This window comes from Zalophus californianus, chromosome 12, assembly GCF_009762305.2.
Source record: "Zalophus californianus isolate mZalCal1 chromosome 12, mZalCal1.pri.v2, whole genome shotgun sequence".
NCBI classification, from domain to species: Eukaryota; Metazoa; Chordata; class Mammalia; order Carnivora; family Otariidae; genus Zalophus; species Zalophus californianus.
Window position 1 is genome coordinate 83,037,167 of NC_045606.1, and position 16,027 is coordinate 83,053,193.

At 42.2% G+C, this 16,027-nt stretch overlaps 1 protein-coding gene across 2 annotated transcripts in view; it reads left to right on the forward strand.

Annotated features, from left to right (window-relative positions):
• The first annotated feature begins 5,442 nt into the window (after positions 1 to 5,442).
• Positions 5,443 to 16,027, forward strand: part of CALU (calumenin) — a 30,879-nt gene continuing 20,294 nt past the window's right edge. For both annotated transcript variants that reach the window (XM_027573491.1, XM_027573492.1), the window contains exons 1-2: positions 5,443 to 5,544; positions 14,880 to 15,111. In XM_027573491.1, coding sequence (XP_027429292.1) covers positions 14,891 to 15,111 — 221 coding nt within the window. In that variant the 5' untranslated portion in view covers positions 5,443 to 5,544; positions 14,880 to 14,890. The remainder of the gene's footprint in view (positions 5,545 to 14,879; positions 15,112 to 16,027) is intronic.

Consider the following 16,027-nt stretch of genomic DNA (forward strand, 5'->3'; position numbering starts at 1 on the left):
TACCCTGGTCGCTGTTCCTTGAGCTGCTGCAGCCCAGTAATCCTGCCCACTACCCTCATCAGCCACTAACTCCTGCGATTTTATCCTAGAGTTTGTCGTTAATAACTGTACCCCACCCCATTACTTCCACTCTCCAGCTCTACCACCGCCTGTCTTTCCCTGAGTCCGGTAATCCTTCCACCCGCTAATCCCACAATCTGTTGCTCCTTCTGGGTTTTCACTGTCCCTCACTCTCCTCACATCCTCATTTCCTTCCCCTCAGCCTAGATTCCATGATCAATCATTACTATTACCATTCCCTTGCATGCACCCTCAACACCTTTGTGTCTCTTCCACTTGATTCTATTTACTTGGCTAAGTCCAGCTCTCCACCAACTCCATGCCTGCATCATGCTGCTAAACTTGTCTGGAGAAAACCATGTGATATACTAATCAGTGTTACCTCAAAGTCATAATCTCAAGTCTCAGGAGGGTCCTCAGTGTTGCCTGGAGATCACACTATGCTTCCCTCATCTGTTCTCTCTGCTGAATGGCTACTTCACACCTTCTCTCGCCTCAAACCCCCATTGCCTCCTGATGACCCAGCTTCCTTTTCCTCTGAGAACATCATAGCAATTGAAAGAGAACTCCAAGATCTCTCCACCATGTCCACCACTTACCTGGAACCAGACCCATAGATCTAGTTTCTCTCCTTGTTACTATGGAAGGACTGTCTCAGTTCTAAGCAATGTCCAACTCTTCCCCTTTTGTACTAGGTCCCATCCCATCTCTTCTACTCAAGGACATTGCTCCAGCGATTCTCCCTTTTTCCTATATCAATTTTATCCTCAGTCCTAGATCCTTCCCATCAGCAACAAACTGATATTTTTCCTAAACATATTGTTATTACTTCCATTTAAAAATAGAAGAAAACAAAACAAAACCTCCCTTGGCCCTGCTACCCCACTGCTCCAGTTTTCTCCACCCTTTTGAAGAAAACTCCTTGAAAGGGTTTCCAATGTCTTGCTTCCTATTCTCTCCTGAACCCCTCTGGCGGGTTTTGGCGCCCACTACCCCACCAAACCTGATCCCCATGTTGCTAAAGCCAATGGCTAATCAGTCCTCCTCTCTCTGTTACCAGCGTGGGACATAAGTAACTACTCCTTTGTCCTTGAAATGCTTTCTTCACTTGGTTTCTAGAACACTATGCTATCCTGGCTTTCCTCCTTCACTGACTTTTCTTCTCAGTTTCCTTTGCTGATTCATTCTCATCAATACCCTCTACCATCTCCAAATCAAAACTCATGGCTGCATATCACACATAAACCAATTACTCCCAAATTTATATCTCTAGTCCAGAACACTGTGAACTCTACAGACACCTATCCAACTGCCTACTTGACATTTCTATTTGAATATCTAATAGGCATCTCAACATGTCCAAAACCAACCTTTCAATATTATCCCTCAAGACTTGCCCCTCCCAAGGTCTTCTGTATCCTAGTCAATGGCAGCCCCATTTTTCTACTTTCTCAAAACTTTAGAGTCATCCTTGACTCCTTTCTTTCTCTCCACCCCATCTCCAACCCATCAGGAAATCCTTTTAAACTACTTTCAAAATATATGCAGGATCCAACACATCTCACTATTTCCACTGCTACCGCCCTGGACCAAGCCATCATCATCATTGTCATCACTTGGATTGTTGCAAAACCTCCTAAAGGGGTGGCTTTTTTCTAATCTCACCCTCTTCAGTCACATGTAACCCTTTAAAAACCTTAGATCATGTCACTTTTCCACTCAAAACCCTCCAATGTCTTCCCATCTGTATTAGTTAAGGTAATGCTAGCTCTGAAAGAGATAAATCCCAATATATCAGTGGCATAAAATAACCAGTAGAAATTCATTTCCCACTCAGAAAAAGTCCAAAAAAGGTGTTCCTGTTCAGTGAGAGTTTTTTTTAACAAGCACCTGGGCTCCTTCCATCTTGTGATAATGCCATCTGCACTACATGGCTTCTAGGGTTGCCAGAGATAGAGAGAGAGCTTGGAGAATGGCCCATGACAGGTTGGTAAGGCAAGGGAAGTGGTAGACATCATTTCTGCTACTTTTCCTTTGGCCAGAGCTCAGTTACCCGTCCATACTGTAGTGTAGCTGTGTCCATAGAGGAAAGAGGAAACAGTCTGGTAAATAGCCAGTCTCTTCCATGCCTTCTCAGGCATAATAAAAGGGAAAGTCCTTACAATAGCCTAAAGGCCCTACATGGTGTCCCTCTGCTCCTCGCCCGCCTCTCTGGTCCCTCCTCTCTGACCTCATTTTCTCTACTCTCCTCAATTACCACAGTCTAGCCACACTGGTTCCCTGCTGCTTCTCGAACACTCCAAGCATGCTTCAGGTCAGGGCCTGCCTTCTTACTGTTCCCTTTTCCTAGAATGTTCTTCACCTCCTTCAGATGTTCACTTACATGTCATCCTCTTTATGAGCCTTCCTTGGCCACTCTTTCTAAGATTGCAACACCACTCTGGCTAGTCCCAGCACTCTCTTCTCTGCCTTGTTTTATTCCTTGGTATCTATCATTACTTCCCATTCTCTATGTTTTGCTTTTTTATCTGGATTATTGGCTTCATACCAGAATATAAGCACCATGAGAGAGTTTGGTCCATTTTGTTTATTGCTGTATCCCCAGTGCCTAGAATGGCATCTGGCACATGGGAAACAGTACATTTATTTGTGGAGTAAGTGTTAAGTAGCACCAAATGGGCAGACTAGGGAATGCTTGAAGAACATCAGCCTTCAGATGTTGACATCATGCTTGCCATAAACAGTACTTCAGTACTTTTCTGAGAGACAGAATCCAGGACTCACGGGCTTTTAGGGGCAGCTAAGGTGACATTTCTTATGTGAGTCACCCTTCAAGTCCTCTTCCTCCTCCACCTCCTTTCTAACTCAGGGCTCCCTTGAGGCTTCATGTGCTTTTCCTTCCTCAGCTCATTTGTTCTCATGGCTCCCTCAACTGCCTCCTGGCCAATGATCCTTCTAATTATCTCCTCCAGCCTATTGATCCTTTTTATTTTTATTTTTTTTAAGATTTATTTGAAAGAGAGAGAGAGAGAAAGAATGCACGAGTGTTCTTTGGAGTGGCAGAGGGAGAGGGAGAAGTAGACTCCCCGCTGAGCAAGAAGCCCCATGCTGGGCTCGATCCCAGGACCCTGAGATCATGACCTGAGCCGAAGGCAGACACTTAACCGACTGAGCCACCCAGGCGCCTCTATTGAATCTTCTTAGATATTCTGCCATCATCTTAGACTTTCCATGTCTTGAACTCATTTCCCTTTTCTTACACCCATTTAGTTCATTCTCCCAGCTTCCTATGATTAAAATTTTAAATTTTTGAGTGCTCCTTCATTTCTTTCATCTAAGCAGTCACTAAGTCCAGGACTTGTTATTTCCACTTTAAAAATTTCTCTTGTGTATGAGAGGTTTTTTTTTCCATTTTCCTTGCTCTACCTAGGCCAAGCCCTTATGCACAGGGAATCTCAGGGTTGGAGGGCCCCATCTCTGGCAGAGTCCCGCTACCTTATCCGGCTTCCTCTAGGACACTTTCGAGATGGGTGGCTCTCCCACTGGACTGCAGTTCCTTGAGGGCGGGGACCTGTCCTATTCCTTGTGGGTTTACCAGCACCTGGCACAGTGCTTGACTTCAAGGAGGCATTTCTCCTGATGCAGCCTATTCTATAGTTAATCCCTATTAGGAGATGTTCCTCCTAGAAAGAACCACTTTCCACTTTCAATCTCATTCTACCTCCCACATAGGCACGAGTTTAGAAACCTTCAGAAGAAGACCCACAATTCCCACTGCCTTCAGCTCAGGCTCCTCAGATTAAGACTTTGTATTACTTAGAGAAACTTACATATGTGCTTTCTCTTCATGCCCCCTCCCTTTTTACCTCCCTCATCCCCTACCTGGCCTAAGAATTTATCTCCCCCTCTCTGTCCCCCACTTGCTCTTGTTTCTCTTACTGCTGTTGCTGAATAGTTGCATTCAGGAATTCCTTAGTCCAGTCTGAGTCACACCTTCTTAGGGGGAAGACCACTCTGGTTAGCACCAAGGGTCACTGTCATTCCTAAAGCATTGGTTGCCAATCTTTCACCTTGGCAATTAAAAGTATGTTAACTTGCTTTGTATTTAAAGTTTTCATCAGCATACTACTTGTTTCAATTGGATGTTAAAGTATGAGGCTTTATGTGCTAAGAACATAGTAGGTTTATGTTCCACTGGTGTTGCTAACATAGTAGTCCTCATTCAATGTTTGTTTGAATTTCATGACATGAAATTGAATGAGTAAGTGAAAAATTTCCTGTATTCCTCTTAACTCAGGGACATGCAATGGGCTCACCCATTCAGTTCACTTAACATTATTGAGCATTTACTCTGAACTGGATAGAAAGGTCAGAGCTGTAGATAAAAAGATGAATAAGGCAGGGGCGCTTGGGTGGCTCAGTCAAGCATCTGCCTCCAGCTCAGGTCATGATCCCAGAGTCCTGGAATCGAGCCCAGCATCAGTGCACTGCTCAGCAGTGAGTCTGTTTCTTCCTCTCCCTCTGCCCCTCTGCCTGCTTGTGCTCGCTCTCTCAAATAAATAAAATCTTTTTAAAAAAATGAATATGGCAGATCTTTACGCTGGAGCTTAGCCTAGAGTTGGACATGTGGATAAAAAGCTTTTTATAGCAAAATTTGGCAAAGTGTATTGAAGATACAAAGTGTTAGGAAGGCAAATAAAAGAGGAATTATACCTACTGGGGTCAGGAAAGACTTCAAAAGCTAACCGACACTGAACCGGGACTTCTATTGGCATTCATAACGCACTTAGTCCAGGCAGAGGAGATCACATGATGAAGACAGATCAAAGAGATGTGAAAGGGCAAACTGTTAGGATACACCGAGATGGTGGTGGCCCAGAGCACAAGTTATGTGGGAGGGACTGGTGGGAGATAAAGCTGAAAGTTACACTGGAGCCAACGAGTGAAGAGCCTCCCGTAGGCTACATCAGGGCGGTAGCGCTGAAGGGAAAGAAGTTAGGATTGTTCAATATAGTTGTCGACTGATACAGTCGAATTAATTCGGTCCTGTGTGCTTGTGGGCATGAAGATAACTGGAAGGGTAATCCAAAAAGCCGTGTGGAGGCCGAGTCACGCGCTGTGAACTGGGACCAGGCGGCCAGACAGTCGCGCCCACACGCCACCCGGGGTAGGGGGCTGGGGCCCGCCATCCCCACAGCTCCAGGGACGAGGGTTGGGCGGGAATCCGGTCCACGCACTCGGCGCGCTCGCGGGGACGTGGCGCTTTCCAGCCAATCCCGGTTACGCGACTGTAGGGCCAATGGATGTCGGGGAATGCTGCACGTCAGCGGCGGGTTCGTTGATGATTGGTCAGGAGGCCGCCGGCGAGGCGGATGGGGGCGGGGCGCGGAGCTGCTTCCGGTTGGGCGGTGCTTACGCGCGTGAGCTGAGCCGGTGGGTGAGCGGCGGCCGCGGGAACCGGAGCTGTGGGCGCTACGAGGAAAGGTAGGTACTGCGGTCCCCAGTTCTTCTGCAGCCTCGTCCTTTTCCGCTTTTTGTCGTCGGCCCTCGCTCCCGACGCGGCATGGGTCCCCTTCGTTCGGGGCCCCTGTTTCTGCTAGCGTGGGGGGAACGGGCCCTAAGCCTGCTCGCGACCCCGGGGCCCTCGGCGCGCGGTCTGAGTTGAAGGCCGCCGCTCGCCCTCCCGCGCGCGCTGGGAAGGGGCCTGAGTCTCGGAGAACTCCGGCTCCCGGTTTTGCGTTCTGGGGGGTACTGTTTTGTGCCTGGCTTGCCACGTCCTCGGTCCCTGGGCCCCGTCTCTCACCGAGTCCCTCCTGTTTGCCTACTGAAGGTCGAAGGGCAGTGGGGTAGTGTTATTGTAACAGTTCTCTGCCACCTCCCACTAACCGGCCTACCTGTGTCCTCCAGCCCAGCCCCAAGGCCACATCCCGAGAGTAGGGTGCGTCTGCCAAGAAAGTCGTGTTCGCTGACTTTGAGGGTGTAGAAACGGGGCGGGGGGAGGGGGTCGGGGAGAATGCGGGAAGACACTATGTGATTTAAAAAAAAAAAAAAAAAACCTTTGTGTAATTTTAAAGAAAAGCCGACTGCTTCGAGCTTCCATGTTTGGCTGCATACTTCTGTCAGCGACGGGAAATAGTTTTTAAAGTTTTCTTAGGGAATTGTATTTTACCTTTTTTGTTGCTTTTAGTTATAGATCTTAGTTCTGATTTTTGGCATGCTGTGTTGAGAAGTAAAGTTAATTTCCAACAGCTGCCCTGATTAAGAGCATAGTTAGGTGGTAGGTAGTTTTGAAAGCAGCTTGTGCACTACGGCAAAAGTTTCCTGGGTCTCCTGCTAAAATTGTAGGGCCCTTGATCTCAATTCCTGATTGTTTAAATTCTCAGAGTAATGTCTCTGAGAATTGAATTGCATTCAACTTCCTGGCGGCATGTACCATAAGGTCAACGTTAACGAATTGGGAATAAGGTTGCTTCTAATGTGGTTTTGTAGTTGAAGTAGAGAACGTGTAGTCTCCCGATTATTTTTTGCCCTAGAGTGGGAGACACAAGACAAATGCATGTCTGACCTCATTCTGTGAATTTAGTTAGCCAAGTAACGATGGCCATCACTGAAGAATTTAAATATTATAGTACAAATTTACAGTACAAACCTGTAAATTGTATTTGTGGGGTAGAAGATGAGTTGCCTAGGTCTAATCTGAGTTTTACAATGATTCAGGGGTCTCCAGTAGGATTTTTTTTTTTTTGAGAATTGCAATTAGGAGGACCACGAACTGATAAAGATGAATTGGGTATGCCTGAGTGGATGGTACTTGGTTACAGCTTTGAAATCAACTCCTACCGCTAACTCTCAATGTAATTGTTGGCTTCCGTTCATCCAGTGATGTGTCACAAGATACATATTGGTGGCATTTTCTATACATTGCACCAGTACAGGAGATTGGTAATTGATACTAACACAAATTTTCTATAACATGGGTGTGCCAGGGGTGTTGGAAGGACAGAGGTGTAGCCAGGGATAGCCACTGGAGATGTTAGGCCATAACATCCTAGATCCTTTGTGAACTCTTGAATATGGGTGTTGTTGATGTTGTAATTTATATATTAGAGTTAAAACAGCTGAAATAACACTTGCCTGTTGCTGCCTGATGGCCAGATCTGGTGAGGGGAATTGGGGGTTGGGGAGCAGGCAGGAACTGCATTGCTGCCAAGTACTGTCCAACTAATCCAGTAAAATGTATTGGTATATAAAAAGTGTAAGACATTGTATTGGGGACTGTAGAAAGATACTAATTTATATTAGCTGAGAGTCCTGCCTTATTTAAAAATGTATCTATAGGGGAGCTAAGGAGACAACTTAAAGTAGCCTATGATCCTTATTGTGAAGTGGTACAAACAAGTTTTATAAAGTTAAGAGGAATGGGTACGGATTACTTCCAGATGGAGTAATCATAGTAGATAGGTCTTTTCATCTAGGACTTTAAAATTATTTATAGACATTTGGCACCGAAGGGAAATTGAGCTAAAATAACTACCAAATTCTCAAGGACTTTATGTGTGTTAAACATGCACTGCAAAATTGCAACTAGAAAACAGAGTTCCTGTCCCTACATTTTGCAAAGCATTCCTATGGCAATTAATTATGTGTTAAAGTTTCATCAGCCCCAAAGGAAACTTTTTTCTTCCAGAATTTTTAGAACTTTTTTCTTATTTTTTCACTCCGTAGCCAGAAAAATTTAAAGTTTGTACTGAGCTGCTTTGGTTATAGAACTAAGGAAGCTTGAGTAATAGTTTGTCATTCTCAAAGCTCTTCTTTGGACAAATTTTGCAGTTTTTCTGTTCTCAGCTGTCATATAAATGTGTGTGCTCTCAGTACCACACATAATTGAATTAGAATGTGTTAATGATCTAATGTAAATTTGCTTTGTCACTAGAGAAACATTGAATAAATGGTTTGTTATTATCATAACTTTTATCAGATCATGTCAGGATGACATTATTCCTTGAATGTTACAATCCGTTGTGGTACTTGCACTAAAGTTGTAAGTGAAGAATGTCAGATAACCAGATAGCTTTAATTTCTAGATTTTATAACCTGGGCCTTAGTATACTTGAGCTGCTGTCAGGCTGTTCCCCCAACCCACAACTGAAGTAGACACTTAGGCAGTGAGATCCTGTTTTCGCTGCATTATAGAGGATTGTCTTTTTTTGCTGATTATCCAGCTCAGAGAACTGGAATTTTACCACCACACCCATTTCTCCCACTTGTTAACTTTGAGCAATGGATCTTGGGTCAACCAAAATACCTGTGGGATCACTCAGTGCTAATGTTCTTGAGAAGTTGTATTTAATACAGACATCTGAATTTCCCTGGAACAATTTAAGTGTTCTGTGACCAATGACTGGGAAGGAAGGGAGGGAAATGGCAAGAATTTAGAGCTTTCAAGGAAATTTTTGAATGGATAAAATAAACTGATTCTTAAGGCTAATCTTTGTTATTGAAAGAAATTTAAGCTTATGCTATTAATTTTCTCCTTATAAATTAACTGGAGCAGTTCATGAAAATAACTTTTGCAGAAGACCATTATTGGTGATATACTTTGAAGGATGATAGTTACTTGATATCTTTCCTGTTCTGTTTAGTTTGTGTCTCTAACATGGCATTTTCCAGGAGAAATATAGTACGTGTCACATGAATACATTTTCATCTGAAATTTTAAAACAGATTAAATTAATTTTAATAATTTAATCCAGTGCATACAAAATGCCATTTTTTTCTATGTAAAGTGTAACACTTATATGACATCTTAATTTACACCAGCCACAGTTCAAGTGCTTATTAGCAGCTGCATGTGATTCATAGCTATAGTCCTGAACAGTACAGGTCTAGTTTTTTTTTTTTTTTTTTAAGATTTTATTTTATTTGAGAGACAGAGCACATGCAGGAGCCAGGGGAGGGGCAGAGGGAGAGGGAAAAGCAGATTTCCCCGTGAGCAGGGAGCCCGACATGGGGCTTAATCCCAGGACCCTGGGATCATGACCTGAGCCGAAGGCAGACACTTAACCGACTGAACCACCCAGGGTGCCCCAGATTTTTTTTCTTTTCTTTCTTTCTTTCTTTATTTATTTTTTTTTTTTAAGAAAAAATATTAGATGTTACCCTTGGTGAAGGTGGGACAGAATTATAGGAAGAAGAACTTACAGGTCATTTGAGAAATAGGAGATGGGGAGATGCTTTTTCCACAACCGTTGATTTACCTTCTAGATCACATGATAAAAGTTCATACAACTAAGTCCTCCATTTATGTTTTCCTGATATCCTGTTATCCATTGATGTGTAGCTGTGATGAAGAGGGAAGGAGAAAGAGAAAGGCCATTATTTGGTTTCAGTTTGGTTGAAAAGATAAAGATGCTTCAGAAATAACTGTACTAATGTAGTTCTTCAAATACATTGTGTGAAAGGTTGTTTTGTACTGTTCTCACATCTTTCCATATAAAATATCCTTTGTCTTGGGGATCCTTTGTTTCTACTTGAACATTTTTATGTCCTGTATGGATTTAGGTAAATCTAGTATAATCTTTTTTTAGTGTCTATATTCATAGCACAAGAGGCCTTTGTGAAAGTTTCTAATAGCCAGGATTTGGTATATTATATGTGGGTACAAAGTGTATTTTTTTTAAAGTTATTTAAAGTGCAGGGTTTTTTATTGTCCACTGCAGAGAGGTGAAGGTAGGACCATTGGCTTTGTCCAACACGTGGTCCTTGTGACCTTTTTAAGAAGTAGTTTCATCAGTGGTAGATAGAAAGTTAGATTTCAGGGTGGCAGTAGGTGGTGAGGAGCAGAGATAGCAGTATAGACACTCCTATGGGTGAAGGAAGGGGAAGGGCAACCTTGAATGAATAGCGAGGTCTGGGAAAGACTGATTTTGGATTGTGGAGACCTGAGAAGTATTGATTGTTTAGAGGCGTGGGATTGGAAGTTAATTGAAAGAGAAGGAAAAGGGATGGATAGATGATAAAGCAGAAGCTCTTGACTTACTCTGGAATCCTCTTATCCTTGTTATCAAGATGTTAAGCCTCAAACTTAAATGTAGCTTTGCCTCTAAATCACAGTGAATCACTGTTAACATTTCTATATGTTACGTGTATCAAAACCTTGTACAGTATCTTTTCCAGGCCTGGTAATGAGCTTAGGCATTTATTCATATTGTAACATCTGAGGTTTGCAAGTGTTGTTAAGGAATTATGCAAGAATTGTTGGGGTAGGGCGCCTGGGTGGCTCAGTTGGTTAAGCAACTGCCCTCGGCTCAGGTCGTGATCCTGTGGAGTCCCTGGATCAAGTCCCGCATCGGGCTCCCTGCTCAGTAGGGGGTCTGCTTCACCCTCTGACCCTCCCCCCTCTCATGTGCTCTCTCTCTCTCTCTCTCAAATAAATAAATAAAATCTTAAAAAAAAAAAAGAATTGTTGGGGTATTTTATTCTGAGGATGTAATTAATCATTATAAAATTTTCCTAAATGTGAAGTTCCCTTATTAATAGGCATAAGGAAAATCATCTGTTGCAGTGACTTGATTTTACTTGATTTTGTAAACCTTTAACATTATAGATACTGTTTGGATATATCACAAAATATCCACAACAGAAATTTGTTCCTTTTCTCTGCAGAGTTTTATTGGTCTAAAGAAGTGTTTGTAGTTTGAGAGGGAAGTTTTATTTTGCCCTAAAATAAAGGCATACTCATTTTGGCATTTAAGAGAGCCATTAAATCTCTTAATTTTCTCTTGTTCCACTGATTTGGTTGATCAGTTGAATTATTGAAGGACAAGCTAAAGTGTTACTCTAGAGCAGGATGTTTTACTTTAAAAAGAGTTTGTCTTAATAGATGTGTTTTTTCTTCAGTCTCCTTTTTCAGTCTGGAGAAATGGCTTGAAAATGTTTTCTTTGCAACTAGTATTGAAAAGAGTTTTTATAATATTTAAAAAGTAATATACACAGGTAATACACATGAGTGTGTATGCATTTACAAAATATAGACAGCAGAGTACAATATTAAAGTTCATACCAGCCTCACCACCCCACCCTATCTCTTCTCCCTTGAGTCTGGGGGTTACCACTGTTTACGGATAGATGTTATCCTTCCACGCCATTTTTGTTCATATGTGTTCTATAGTATACAAATACAAACAACCTGGGAGGTTATTTGGTTTCGCTTTTTACATAAATGAAATCTTAACATTGTTTTGCAAGTTGCTTTTTTGTTGTTCACTTAACATGTCATGGCGAATTCCCCACTTCAGTGCGGATCGATCCACCTCATTCTTTTTAACCTTTGTGTAGTCTCCCATAATAGAGATTTCATGTGTATTTACTAGTTCTCTGGTTTTGTTTGTTTTCCATTCCTTTTTTATCACTATAAACTGTCATTATGGAATATCTTTGTGCAAGTGTCTTTGTATACAAATTTGGGCATTTCAATGGGATAGCATGAAACAATACTGATAAACTTTCAGAAGCATAGCTGAGTTCTGATGTTGGGTAGGAACCGCTACCAAAGAAAAGTCCTACCTTCTTCCTGGTTCTCTAGTGGTTTCTTGGTCTTGCTTTCACATTGCTTCTTATGGGTTTTCATCAGTCTCACCAACCATCCAGTAAGAGTACAATTTTTTTGGAGAATGAGCATTCCAGGAGTGACTGCCTCCAATCATCTCCTTAGAGGCATTTCTGTGTGACTTATTGGTGCTGTCCTCTTTACTGTAGAATACTTTCTACTCTCTGTTGATGACTCCTCTGCCATTTCAGGATCTTCTCACCCTTCCCTACTGTGCTGCTTTCCCAGGCATTGAATACAGTGTCCTTGTGTGCTGTTAATAAAACTGAAAGTTATTCATGGAGGCCTCAGGTTGTGCTTTTGTATAATCATCTCTCTAGGTTCTGTTGGGATTAAACATATTTCTCTGTTTGCTTTCCTTCTACTTTTAAGGAATCTTTTTTTTTTTTTAAAGATTTTATTTATTTATTGGACAGAGACAGCGAGAGCAGGAACACAAGCAGGGGGAGTGGGAGAGGGAGAAGCAGGCTTCCCGCTGAGCAGGGAGCCCGATGTGGGACTCGATCCCAGGACCCTGGGATCATGACCTGGGCCGAAGGCAGACGCTTAACGACTGAGCCACCCAGGCGCCCTACTTTTAAGGAATCTTTATGTAACATGCTCACCATTAGCTGTTGTAAGCATTTTTAGTTTACTGAATCCAAAGGACTCTCTAAATCCAAGGTAATGCAATGTAACTTCCTTTACTATTTGGGGGTTACAAGAAAAACAGATACATTGAAATATGTCTAATCTGTTGGCATATTTAATTTCTTTTTCCCCTGGAACAATTCATTCTAGCTCCCAAAACTTTCAGGCAGGATCGGATATATGCAGTTTCTTCATATTAAGTATATTTTCAGGTCAGTTTTGTTTTTTTTTTTTAAGATTTTATTTATTTATTTATTTATCTATCTATCTATCTGTCAGAGAGAACGCAAGCAGGAGGAGCCGCAGGCAGAGGGAGAAGCAGGCTTTCCGCTGAGCAAGGAGCCTGATGCGGGGCTTGATCCCAGCACCCTGGGATCACGATCTGAGCCGAAGGCAGACTGAGCCAGCCAGGCACCCCTAAGATAAATAATTCTTAATCAGGAAGAAACAAGATAGATAGGGGTGTTTGTATGATTGCAGCTTTATTTTTTTTTTAAGATTTGAGGGAGAGAGTGTGCATGTGCGCACAAGCAGGGAGGGGGCAGAGAGAGGGGGACAAACAAGACTCCATGTTGAGCAGGGAGCCTGATGTGGGACTTGATCCTGGAACCCTGGGATCGTGACCTGGGCTGAAGGCTGTTGCTTAACGGACTGAGCCACCCAAGCATCTCTCAGGTCAAATTTCTTAAGATATTACTATGGCTGTTTAAGAGGTTAGTTAAAATAGTGGTTCACAGCCTGGCTGCCTTTTAAAAATATTAAGTTAGGGGTGGGATTTAGTGATCATATTTTCTTAAAAGTCTTTGGGTGATTCTAGGGTACAGTCTAGATTGAGAACCACTAAGTTAAAAGTTATGCTGAAAGAATTTTTATGTTTTTAAAAATATTTACATATAAATTGTGAGCCCTTGGACTAGATGGTTCCACTAGTGACATCCTGGGGAAGGTGAAGTCTGGCTAGCTTAATCTGCAAATTAGGGTAAGGTAATGCATTTACCTTTCATGTGATACAGTGGTCCTCTGTACTGAGCCTTTTATTAGTTTCCTAGGGCTGCTGTAACAAATTAACCGCAAACTGGGTGGCTTAAAAGGTCAGATATGTATTCTCTCATAGTTCTAGAGGCTAGAAGTTAGAAATCAAGGTGTTGCCAGAGCTATGCTCTGAAGGCTCTAGGGGAGGATCCTTTCTTCCCTCTTCCTAGCCTCTGGGGTTGCCTGGAATCCTTCGCATTCCTTGACTTGCAGATGCATCATTCCAATCTCTGCCTCTTCATAACTTGGCATTCTCTTCTCTGTGTGACTGTCTAAATTTCCCTCCTTTTATATCAGTCATTGGATTAGAGCCCACCCTCTAATCCAGAATGACCTCATTTTAACTTAATTACATCTGCAAAGATCCTGTTTCCAAATAAGGTCACATTCATGGGTACTGGGGTTAGGACTTCAGCATATATATCTTTTCGGGGGACACAGTTTAACCCACAATCAAGCCTCATGCCTAATAACCACCTGCCTGTCCGGTAAGGGAGCCATTGGTTACAAGTGGAAATGAGTTAAGAGATTTTGTGAATTTACAAAAACTGACTCTCCCTGCAGTGGGGAAAGGCATTAGAATCCATATTCTACTGGTGAAAGATTAGTTAAAATACGAAAATTGGGAAAATCTTTCCTCTTGATTTTTAATTTTATAGTTTTTTCTCTAAGACCGTAACCTCTCTAGACAATACTGTGGGGAATCTGTAGAGTATGCTAAACAAGTTACCATCCTGCAGCTTCTCTGCAATTTTTTGGTCAACATTTTTTGATAAAGTGTTCCAGCCTTGTGCTTGTTCATTAGAGTCAGCTGTGACTGCCGGGGTTCTGAAAGTATGGAGTAGGACCCAGGGATCTGTACTTTGAACAGTACTCTAAGCATCATTATGCCTGGGCAAGTTTGGGAAACCCAGGATAAGCGATTCTAAAGCAGTTGTTCTCCATTACCGTACTATCTGAATGGTTTGATCTTTAAAGGTGGTTTGAGGTTGAGCATGAATATGGGAGACAACTTGTTGCTGTGTATAGGACAACTAATCTCCAGTATTTCATGGTTCCTCATCTAATGATCACCAGAATCACCTGAGAAACGTTTCAGACTTCAGAGATTCTAATTCAGTAGGGGAAATTCTTTTAAAGCTGCTTTGGTGATCCTAATAACCAGCCAGTTTTAAAAACCAGACCCCTGATACAGTACAAAAGTAAAGTTATTTGGAGTCAGTCTAAATTTAAATGTTGGTCTTTTTGCTTTTAAGTCTTAAGAACTTGGGCAAGAGGGTTAATGTTCTACTTTTGTGTTTTTAAAAGGGAGTCTACTTAAACAGGGTGGATATTTTAACTGATTCCATGTCAGCTTCCAATCAGATGAAGGAAACCAGTGAAAATTTCTCACCATAAAATTGGAAAGTCTGATATTCTACCATTCTTGGTTTATGGATTAAGTAATAATATTTGGGATAGTATCAGATTAATAACTGGATATGAGCTTTTAATTTCTTAATTAGAGTGCACTGCTTCCTGAATTAACTAACCTTTGTTTTTCTTTAAGATCTAATTATCATGGACCTGCGACAGTTTCTTATGTGCCTGTCCCTGTGCACGGCCTTTGCCTTGAGCAAGCCCACAGAAAAGAAAGACCGTGTACACCATGAACCTCAGCTCAGCGACAAAGTTCACAATGATGCTCAGAGTTTTGATTATGACCATGATGCCTTCTTGGGTGCTGAAGAAGCAAAGACCTTTGATCAGCTGACACCAGAAGAGAGCAAGGAAAGGCTTGGGTAAGGTGCCAGCTCTCGGGGCTAAAGTAATGACATTTCTTTGTAAATCAACTCATTCTTTTTTTCTCTTCTGGCTTGGCCACCCAGTAAAACTGTTTTGAACTACATTCTTCTGAAAGCTAACCACAGAATTCCTACCGCTAAAATTTAATTGCTTGCTTTCATACATTTCTCCACTGAGTAACAGTTTTACCTCATTCTACAAAGCAAAGTCATTTTTGCGTAAAAGTACCAAATGCTACAGGACCCGGATTGAACTGTATCTTATTTCCAGAGGAACATTACATAGGGGGCGTCTCATCCCTGATGCTTTTAATTTTTAAAAACGATCTGTGACGTATTCATTGTTTCCCAAGCCAAGCCTTTGAGTGGATGATAAACTGCAAATGAGACCCCTGGGCTAATTTCTATACAGTTTGTGATTTCTGAGAATGTCCTTCACCCTCTTTGTTTTCATTCTCACATATTTGCTTAATAAAAAACAAAAGCAAACCAATCGTAATAAGTAATGTTCTTAATGTCAGAGTGTGAGTTGTTGGGTTTTTTTGTTTTGTTTTTAAGATTTTATTTATTTATTTGACAGATAGCAAGAACAGGAATACAAGCAGGGGGAGTGGGAGAGGGAGAAGCAGGCTTCCTGCCAAGTAGGGAACCCAGTGCGGGGCTCGATCCTAGGACCCTGGGATCATGACCTGAGCTGAAGGCAGACGCTTAATGACTGAGCCACCCAGGTGCCCCTGTGAGTTGCTGTTTTAATAACAGCTGGGCCATAGTTGGGTTCTGTGGCTCTCAGCAGGCATCTTTTACCTAGTGAGTTGATTTGGTGGAATCCCAGTTGATTATTTCTGAGGAGCTAAGATTTTTTTGGGGGGGGGCCTCATCCAAAGCCTTGCTTTTTGAGGAGATGTGGATTAAT